The sequence below is a fragment of the Euphorbia lathyris genome, chromosome 2, assembly GCF_963576675.1.
Source record: "Euphorbia lathyris chromosome 2, ddEupLath1.1, whole genome shotgun sequence".
In the NCBI taxonomy this organism is placed as follows: domain Eukaryota; kingdom Viridiplantae; phylum Streptophyta; class Magnoliopsida; order Malpighiales; family Euphorbiaceae; genus Euphorbia; species Euphorbia lathyris.
This window is the reverse complement of record NC_088911.1, coordinates 77,702,536-77,713,127: the sequence shown is the minus strand read 5'-3', so window position 1 is coordinate 77,713,127 and position 10,592 is coordinate 77,702,536. Positions and strand designations below refer to the sequence as shown.

The following is a 10,592-nucleotide window of genomic DNA, read 5'->3' as shown; positions in this document are numbered from 1 at the left end:
GAGAATTAAAAATCAACTTCAACGGTCTCTTAATGGTTCTTCAAATCATTAAGGGCCTGTTTGGTAAGATGTAATGAGCTTTGTAATGGAATGCCCATTACATTGAAGAGTCATTACTATGTTTGGTTGCACTTTAAAATTTTATTGTAATGGAATGAGAAATCCATAGATTAAATTTTATTTAACAACTATTGTAATTTCCATTACATAAAAAAAAAGGATTGAATTCTCATTACATCCAACAAGTAATTCTAATTTCTATCTTTAAAGTTTCATCTAACCTCTCATTTGTCAAATCTCACTTCTTATCATTCTCAAAAACACAAAAACTAGAAAACCTACAAAAATAAGCAAAAAAAGAAAAATAAAAAAATAAGAAAATGAGAAATAGAAAAAACGGTGAAAAAGGAAAACGAAAAACGAGAAAAATGTAAAAAATACAATGAAAACACGGAAAATTATATACTAATTTCACGATTTTCGTATTTTTTTTTTGTTGATTTTAATTATGTAAATAAAATTTTGCGATTATATTTAACTAAGCAAACATAAGTAATGTAATGCAATTACATTTCATCATTTTTTTAACCAAACATGGTAATGGAATCACCATTCCATTCCATTACATTACAAAGTTGATTACATTACAACTTTGATTACATTACATTGAACTACGTCATACCAAACACACCCTAAAAGCATCACTCCTTATTTCATTTTTTATTAATAATTTATTATTGAGGAGTATCTATCATCTCATTACTGGTAAATATAATAATAATTAATAATAAAACAATAAAGTGCAACATCATTACTTGTCGTTGGCTCTTTCACACTAAATTGAGAGCCGATGGATCAGTTGAGCACTACAAAGTGCGTTTGGTTGCTCATGAACTCACACAATAATCAGGTTTGGACTACAAGGAAACATTTAATCCCGCGGTCAAAGAAACTACCATTCATATCATTTTTTCTCTTGTGGCTGCTAATAATTTGTCCATCAATCAATTGGATGTTTCCAATGCTTTTCTTCATGGTCATCTCAATGAAACGATTTATATGGAGCAACTCCAAGGTTTCAAAGACATTGACCATCCTAATCATGTCTGCCTCCTACAAAAATCACTCCACGGTTTCAAACAGGCTCCTCGTGAGTGGCTCTTACGTCTGAAACAATTTTTCTGTCATCTTGGTTTAAGTATGTCACAGACTGACAACTCCCTTTTCACACGCCACACTGCTATTGATAAAATTTTTATTCTCTGTTATGTGGATGATATACTAGTCATCGGCACTAGTTCCGCTTTGATTAATCATACTATTCAGGCTATTGAGAAGGAATTCCCAAATCAAATTCGCAATCTTGGTCGTGCCTCGTACTTTTTTGGTCTTGAAATCACCTATTTAAAAGAAAAGGTATTCACCTGTCTCAGACAAAATATGATGGTGATATAATTGACATTGTCAAAATGAAGGATTGTAAACCATGCTCTACCTCGATGGCTATGACTCCCAACTTGTCCAAAGAACATGGCACATCTCTTTCTTCGAGGGATAATATCGCAACATTGTTAGGGCATTACAATATCTTACTTTAACTCGACCAGATATTGCTTTCTCCATCAACAAACTTTGTCAATTTCTTCATTGCCCCACCGATGAGCATAGGAAAGGCATCAAACGAGTTATTCCGTATATTCATGGCTCCGGTGATCATCGAATTATCCTTTCCTCCACACCAATTACTTTTATTCATTGCTATTCCGACAATGATTAGGGTGGTTCTCCAGATGATAGTTGCTCCACCGGTGCATTTTGTGTGTATCTTGGACATAGTCTTATCTCTTGGAACACTCGTAAGCAGCCTACAATCACAGGGTCCTCCACAAAAAGTGAATACAAGACTGTTGCCAATGCCATTGTTGAGCTCCTTTGGATTCAGTCTCTTTTTCGCGAACTTCGAATTCCCATTCCTCTACCGGTTTAGCTTTGGTGTGACAATGTTGGTGCCATCTATATTACTGTCAACCCCGTTTTACAAAACACGTAGAACTCGATTATCACTTTGTTCGGGAGCAAGTTGGTAATGAGTTCTAGTCCGTTTGTTTTATCCCTAGAGATGATCAGGCTGTCGATATTTTAACCAAGCCTCTATCCAGTACTTGCTTTCTACTCCTTCGAGATCGTCTTCAACTTCGACCTCGACATCAGCTTACGGGGGCTGTTAGTGCATATATTTTTGGATAATTAGAATTGTATACAAACACTTTATCCTATAGCTAGACATTAAGATATTCTGCAACCCCTATCTTCTGGTCTTACCTGTGTATTAAAATCATAGAGGACTTAGGATACTTTAACTATATATATATTCTGTATGAATCATAATAAGGAAATACAAAGATTCACATTACTTAATCCTACAGATACATCATTCACTTTCAGATTTTCTTCTTATATGTCTTTTTGAATACATCTATGCGAACTAAACACCCTTTTAAGCGGCTTGTAGTCTCTTCAAATAAGACAGTCATGGATGTGAACTTGTGGCTACAGACATTGATGAATCAGCTAGCTTTTTCATTGGCTAGAGTTTTAAGTTTGAAGGTGGATGCTCATGAACTTGTTAGACGATGGCCATGTTTGGTAAAGAGCATTTTGGGATAAAAAGAGTGGTTTTGACCAATTTTAGAGGTTTGACCACTGAAACCGCTGATTGGAGTGTTTGGTGGAGAGAGGTTCGAGATGAAAACGCTAATTTAGAAAAAGCTCTTAAAATGAGCTTTTTCAATTAGCGTTTTGGAATATTAAAATTAATGGACTTCTTTAACCCTAATAGATAGACTCCCTCTTTTCCTGCGCCAAAATTAATGCCCTTATTCGTCTTTTTGCACAAACCGCTATTATCAATCAGCTAATTTTTGCCAAACAGGTCTACACAAACAGCTAGTCAAATCAGCTAACAGTTAACGGCTAATGTAATCAGCTAACAGCTAACATCTAATTCCCAAACAGGGCCGATGTCTTATTTAACCTCTTACGATATCCTATGCATAAAGAATGATTTTCCTCTATCATTTTAGTATTAATTTGGATATTTCTTGTTAATGTAAAGTAAAAATAAAATCCAGTTGGTATGGTTGTTTGGCGAAAGGGAAAAAAGGTTGGTATAGTTGGCTTGGCTATGACAAGTGTCCTATTCTTTCTTTTACATTTTTGTTTTCATATTGAGTGGTAGGTACGGACTTTGCAACTTCATTCGCCAAATTAATTCTTCGATATTGTCTCCTCTCACGTCTATTCCATATTAAATAACTTAAATTTTCTAAAATCAAACTAAGACCTAATTTAAACGAATAATTGTCTTGTCATTTTAAAGCAACCTTGTTTATTTCTTTTCTTTTTACCCATCTTAACAAATCTTGAAAATATTTTAATTCTATTTAGGGTAAATTTCAAAAAAAACCTCTGTGGTTTTTTTCGTTTCAAATACAGGACTGTGGTTTATTCCGTTACACTATTTACGGATTTGGTGAAGATGCCGTTAATTTGCTGACGTGGCTGAAGGGCAATTATGAGTTTTTAAAAAAATTGGGATAAATTTTTTTAAAAACAACCCTATGGTTTCACTTTTTGCAGAAAAATGATTGTGGTTTTTTTTTCTTTTCAAATACAGGACTGTGATTTATTCCATTACACTATTTACGGATTTGGTGAAGATGTCGTTTATTTGCAGACGTGGCTGAAGGGCAAATATGAGTTTTTTAAAAAAATTGACTATAAAAGGCTTTGAACAACCATGTGAGATTGCGCTCATGTGAGATTTTATAGTCAATATTGTAGCCACAAAATAGTTATAAAAAATTCATCGGTAAATATTGTAGACCCAAAATAGTTATAAAAAATTTATTGATCAATTTTTTTAAAAATCCATATTTACTCTTCAGCCACGTTAGCAAATAAACGACATCTTCACCAAATCCGTAAATAGTGTAAAGAATAAATCACAGTCCTGTATTTGAAAAGAAAAAAAACCATAGTCCTTTTTCTGCAAAAAAGTGAAACCACAGGGTTTTTTTTTTAAATTTACCCTAATTTTTTTAAAAATCTATAATTGCCCTTCAGCCATGTCAGCAAATTAACGGCATCTTCACCAAATCCGTAAATAGTGTAACGGAAAAACCACAATCCTTTTTTGGCAAAAAAGTGAAACCACAGGGTTTTTTTTTTTGAAATTTACCCTTCTATTTATTGTTGTATACAATGACAAGACAAGGATGAAAAAACCTCAATTGAATTCATTCATTTTTCTAGAATAATTTTGTTAATAAATGTTAAAATAAAAAATTCATCATTCTAGTTTCAACTTCAACATATAGTATTTGAAATTGCCCAAGAAACATTCCAAAGTCCTAATTTAAAGATAAGCAGTATGCCCTAAAATGATGAAATTTTGAGGAGCCTATATTTTCTTCTCTTATAATAATAACACCCCAGTTTTAGCAGATTCTGATCCAATAAAGAGCAGCAAAAAGCATCTTCAACCCCATCATTATTCTGATTTTGATCAATCATCTTTTGTTTATTTTTAGTTAATTAAGTCCATGTCAACATAATATTATTCATTTTATCAGCATTCAAAATTCAAGTTGCGTGTGATCAGACAACAAAGAAACTACAATAATCTTATTCCAAACTATAAAGAATATAATTTCACATGTAAAAAAAGTTTCGCTCTTTAACTGGATTATATATGTACAATTTAACTAATTGAGCATGCAGTAGCCTAGTGTGACAAAAAAAAAAAAAAGATGGGAAGACGATCAAATCGGCAAAAATCGGTTGTGATGATGCTTTTCCCGAAAGGAATATGATCCATGCATCCCACATAAACTAGCACTTTAAAATAAGTTAAATAAAATACAAATTATGCCTAACCTCTTCTCTGTCTGCACATGACAATGACATGATTCCAGCACGATTACTTGTTTCATTTTTTTTTTTTTTTAATAAGAGGTTGGGTATCCACTTAAATAAACATTACATATATGACTATTTCAATTCAACATAACTTATCTTACCCTTTCTAATCATATGCTTCATCAATTCCACTTGTTTTTGTTACAAAAATGTTACGTATTCATCATTGATCAATTATAATCACACACATTAACTCTAACTAACGAGATACTTAGTTGTGAACTTTAAAACCAGCTAAAAACATACATGGCTTGCTCATTTGCATTCTTTTCCATTCAAAAATGAAGTTTCTAAATAGCCACATCAAATATGAATACCTATTTTCAAACAGTAAACAAAATATTCTTGATGTTCACAACTATCTCGCTAATTAGTGCAATTATGATTGATCAAGGAGTCAATGTAACAAACTAAAACTAAAATGTAGGAGCTCAACACATAAAAGTTCAAGAACATCTCTTCTTTTATCAAAATGCTACAATCCATTCATTGGCAATTCCAAACTAATTGGAAGTATGTATGGAGTGGAGTTATATATATATTCTTTCTTGGTTTGTTTCTTTTTGTATTGACAATGACAATGTGAATCTATGAGATTAGACAGATGGTATGTGTAATGTGTAATGTGTTATGAAACAAAATACAAGAAAGAAATAGTCTAACCTGCACTCAGTAGCCATAGCATAATAAGAGATGATACAGAAAGGGTGATCCAGCTCAAAAAGGCCAATGCAACTGACATTTGGTATTTTTGGCATTCGTTATAATAATTACAATGTCCCACATCATGAAATAATAGCATAGTTATACCAGCTGAAGCTGAAGCTGCTGCCAGAGACAATGTACATGTTACCTGTTCAAAATTAAAAAGATTACTATATATATATAATGTAAGGATCCAAAGATTTAGAAAACATTAAGAAGCTTTTACGCGAGGCTGACCCAATCACCGACTACAAAAAGGCTGACCAATATTGAGTTATGGAGAACCTTCTTCCGGATCAAGGCATATGCATCCAATAATGCAAGTCCAAAGCTCCATATCACTTGTAAACCCATTGAAGCTATCAGGTAGCTGCAAAAGCAAAATAAAACTCAACTTTTCACATTTCATAACTTGGGACTTTGAATTCCAAAATTTAACACTTTTACTTGCTACTAGAAGACTTGGTTTGGGAAAGAGAAACATATTTTGGGGAAATAAAAGCACTGCTAACCTTAAATGCACCACTCTAAAGTTTTTGGTAATGCATTATGACACTGGAAATAAATTCACTATTAGAAACTAGAAGGAAAAAGGTACTCTTGGAATTTTATAAAAAGTTGAGCAAAAAGTGTGGAGTAGAAGAAACTACAAAAAGGCTCCCCTTCCCCTTCACAAGAATTGGAATTGAAAATCAGCACTCATCTCGTGTTATTAAAGCATCATTCTATTCTATGGCTATTATGCAAGTGCTAAAGTCATGAAAAAAGCTCAGTAGAACCTCTTTCCTTTGGGCTTAAATCTAAAACAAGAGACAATGCAGCTTCTGCTCTGCTAAATAAATAGTCACTAACTTGACTTCATCTTTATAACATTCTTCTCTTGAATCATCAAAATTAGTTATGAAAATAAGAATTCTGGCATGGATTAAAAGGCGCAGTACAGAATCAATCATATCCCCAGACTTTCCACCAACAGATATCATACAACATTCGTATCCTTCTTTCAGCATAGAAGAATTAGGAACGCAGGGCATTCAAATCAATTTGAAGGGAAATAGATAATAATAATAGAAGGGGAAATTTTGTTGTCAATTAAATTTAAAGCACAAAGTAAATAGAGTCTCTATTTGTAAATAATCAATTGAGAAAAGGGAAAAAAGCTAAAGAAAATAGTACCAGAAAGCAGTGAAATTGAAAAAGTTGGAGGTGGTGGCCATGGCAGTAATTGAGCCGGCTGCAAAGATACACTGTGATATCCTCAACGCAAGAGAAGTAAAAGTCCCTGGAGTCCCAGCAAAATCCTTCATTTTCCCCAAAAATTCAACCTCTTAATTTATCAACAAAAACACCCATCTTCCTAATCGTCAACAAAAACAAAGATCTTTCAACTCCTAATTGGAGTAAACAAGATACCCAAAAACTGCAATTGCGAAATTAAGGGAAGATTGTATTCGTATCTGGGCAATTGAAGATTATGAGTAAAGCAACAAATGGCGATTGAGAAGAGAGAGAGAGAGGGAGAGCGGCTCTAATTATAAAAATGGGGACAGGTAGAGCAAAGCTGTTAATAGTAGACTTTTAGACTTTCAAACGTATAATAAAAAAGGCAATAAAAACATACACAGGTCCATAATTATTATGATTTTGTTGGATTAACCTCCTCTTCTTTTATTTCAATCTATTCAGTTTTGATTTCTTTTTATTACATTAATATATGCAATAATAATAAAAACAGCTTTACAATAAATGAAAAATCAGCTTTAAATATAAAATTATAACAAAGCATTATTTATTTTCTTTGAATTTAAAAATTTACATTTTTAAGGCTTCAAAAACAGTTTTATTTATGTGATGTAGTTATAAAAAATTATTTCAAATATTAATATTCTCTTATCGCAAAAAAAAAAAAAATATTAATATTCTCTTAAATAGTTAGATATTTACATTAAATTAAAAGTATCTCCAATGGATAAAAAGAGCGGTTTTGACCAATTTTAGAAGTTTGACCACTGAAACCGCTGATTGGAGTGTTTGGTGGAGAGAGGTTTAGAAGAGAGTTTTGAGATGAAAACGCTAATTTAGAAAAAGCTATTAAAAAGAGCTTTTTCAATTAGCGTTTTGGAATATTAAAATTAATGGACTTCTTTAACCCTAATAGATAGATTCCCTCTTCTCATGCGTCAAAATTAATGCCCTTATTCGTCTTTTTGCACAAACCGTCATTATCAATCAGCTAATTTTTACCAAACAGGTCTACACAAACAGTTAGTCAAATCACCTAGTCAAATCAGCTAATGTAATCAGCTAACAGCTAATTCTCAAACAGGGTCATCATCAATATGAAACCAATTTAATAAATTTTCATTCTACTAAAATATCCATTGGATAATTCTACAATACAACCATTAATCATGTACCACCTACTGATTAATTTAATAATATATTATAATTTTTTAATAAAAAAAATTATTTAACTCAAAGGCTGCCAAGCCAGCTGCAGCCTTTGAGATGCTCATACCGCTTGTATGAGCATGTAAACTCTCATTGTAGATGCTTTAATTTGTGAAGAGACACTTAATATGAAGGTTTAATACATCATTTGCTCCCTGAATTTGTCTAAAATGGTTGATTGGCTCTCTGAACTTTCAAAGTGTCTCGATAGCCCCCTGAACTTGCATAAAATGTTCAGTTGGCCCCCTGAACTCGCATAAAATGTAATCAATTAATCACTCAGTTGTAAAAAAGTAAGTTAAATGCGGAAGATATGTTGCACACATCTTAAAAAAGTAAATCGACCAAGATCGGGATATGCGATTATAATATTAGAGAAGAAAATGTTTTATAATTGAATAAGTAAGAAATTCTTTTTTAACATGTTTTATTTTGTGAAGTATGTAATAACATTTTAAGGCACGTGTAACATATCTTCCGTATTTGACTTGCTTTTTTACAACCAAATGATTAATTGATTACATTTTACGCAAGTTCAGGGGGCTAGCTGAACATTTTATGCAAGTTCAGGGGGCTATCGAGACACTTTGAAAGTTCAGGGCGCCAATCAACCATTTGGACAAGTTCAGGGGGCAAATGATGTATTAAGTCTAATATGAATGAATAAATAAATAAATGATCAAATATCTTGGAAATAAAAAATAAAGATTCATTACAACAACTAGGGTTGTAAATAGCCCGTTCATGAATGGTTTAGTATTTGGCTCAATAAAAACTCGGTCGTAATCGGCTGGATTTATAAACAAACTGCACTTGAGCACGACGAAATTCGGTTCGAAAGCTCGCTGGTAGGCTCGATTATAGGTTCATGAACAAGCTCATGAGCAAGTTTGGTTCGACTACTTTTTACTAATAATATTTCTATAAAGGGGAATGTAAAACAAGGTAGTTTTGTGTAAACTTTAGTTTGATAGATTTCAAAACTATGTAATTTTACGTTAAAGCAATTTTAAATCAATATAATTAATGAAAATAAGCAATGAGTTGTTCGCGAGTAAAGCACATAAATAAGCTCGTGAGAACAAAATATAGAGCTCAAGCTCGTTAATTTTTTGACGAGCATGAACAGGAAAAATTTGGCTCGGCTCGATTACATCTCTAAATGCAACAAACTCATACTTCAATAAAGAACCTTGAAAATCAGATGCATCAATTATCTAATATGGTTGCCTAAAAGAACAATGGTGTTTTAGACCATAAACGGAAAGGCTTAGCAATATGAGAGGAAATCAGATTAAAATCCACTAAAATGGGAGCATGATTAGACCGGTTTTAAGGAAGGTGATGAATAACAGCTTCGAGAAAAAGCAACTGCAACATTATATCTATAAGAGTCATGTCGAGCCGACAAGCAATACAAGTTCGAGGAGAAGAGATCTTATGACAACTGAAGCAAGGACTCGTAAAACCTAAGTCAATAAAGCTCATCTAATTAACCCAAGTTACAAAAGTGTTACATCGCTCCAAAACATGCATAAATCATCTTTGATTCTCCTCAAGAGACTTGATACAATTAAAATCCCCTACAACAATCCAAGGGTTTATAATAAAGCCTTCTAACCCCCTCATATGATCCATAAACATACCTTTAAAACAATATTGAGGTCTAACATACAGAAAGGTATCTTTAAAAGTTACGTCTGTTGGTCCCGTGTGATTAGTTCCAAAGGGGGGGGTTAGGAACTACTATAACTTTTTTGATTAATTACGCTGACTTAATCAATTCTTTGAATTACCTAACTCAGTTTTGGTCAGCACGGCCGAGAGATGTAGGACAGCTTTAGTCAGAGACTGACTAGAACCGTTTTACTTGTGAGTTGGGAATTAACACTTAAGGTCAGCTTCCAACTCAGCACTCTGATTACTCAGTGTCAGCTTATAAAATTTATATCATGAGTAATTTAAGCAAACAACACATACATATATATTGGGAGAAAGGGTTAGAAGTTACTCAGCAGATTTATCCTGGTTCGGCCTCACCGCCTATGTCTAGTCCCCAGAGTCCTTCCGGACTTTTTCAATCCAATACTGAGCTCTTTAAAGGTAGAGCACAAACCGTTTACAAGCAATTGAGTATGCAAGAGTACCGTCCTCTATTCGTCTACTCAACCCCACTAAGCGCTATAACCGAACACTTAGATTTTCTTTACCGCTGAGTACTAAAATCGAGTACTCGGCGCCACTCTCTCAATTTTTACAATTGATACTAACTTGTTCTTTCTAGATGAAGAACACTTTAGATGAATACAAATTCAATCTAGCTTTTACACAGGAATAGAAATTTGGTGTAAGATCTTCTTTTCTTGTTTGAATGTGCTTTGTATGTATGATCTTTTCTTTTAGTATTCGACTAAGGATCCAAGTGAAGCACTTGTCCTTTTATAGTGAATTCCTGA

The 10,592-nt window shown here is 33.1% G+C and overlaps 1 protein-coding gene across 3 annotated transcripts; it reads right to left on the bottom strand.

Annotated features, from left to right (window-relative positions):
• Window positions 1-276: 276 nt before the first annotated feature.
• On the bottom strand, window positions 277-7,264 carry LOC136218671 (CASP-like protein 5B3). 3 transcript variants are annotated; one of them, XM_066005703.1, is made up of 4 exons: window positions 6,862-7,264; window positions 5,923-6,055; window positions 5,644-5,833; window positions 277-338 (listed from the first exon to the last, which is right to left on the bottom strand). In XM_066005703.1, the coding sequence occupies exons 1-4, from the start codon at window positions 6,990-6,992 to the stop codon at window positions 292-294; spliced, it is 501 nt and encodes a 166-aa protein (XP_065861775.1). In that variant the 5' UTR covers window positions 6,993-7,264; the 3' UTR covers window positions 277-291. The 3 variants fall into 3 exon arrangements, with proteins under 3 accessions (XP_065861775.1, XP_065861777.1, XP_065861776.1); XM_066005705.1 differs by lacking the exon at window positions 277-338 and adding an exon at window positions 544-2,221 and having other exon boundaries at window positions 6,862-7,263; XM_066005704.1 differs by lacking the exon at window positions 277-338 and adding an exon at window positions 2,291-2,322 and having other exon boundaries at window positions 6,862-7,263.
• Between the last annotated feature and the right edge of the window lie 3,328 nt (window positions 7,265-10,592).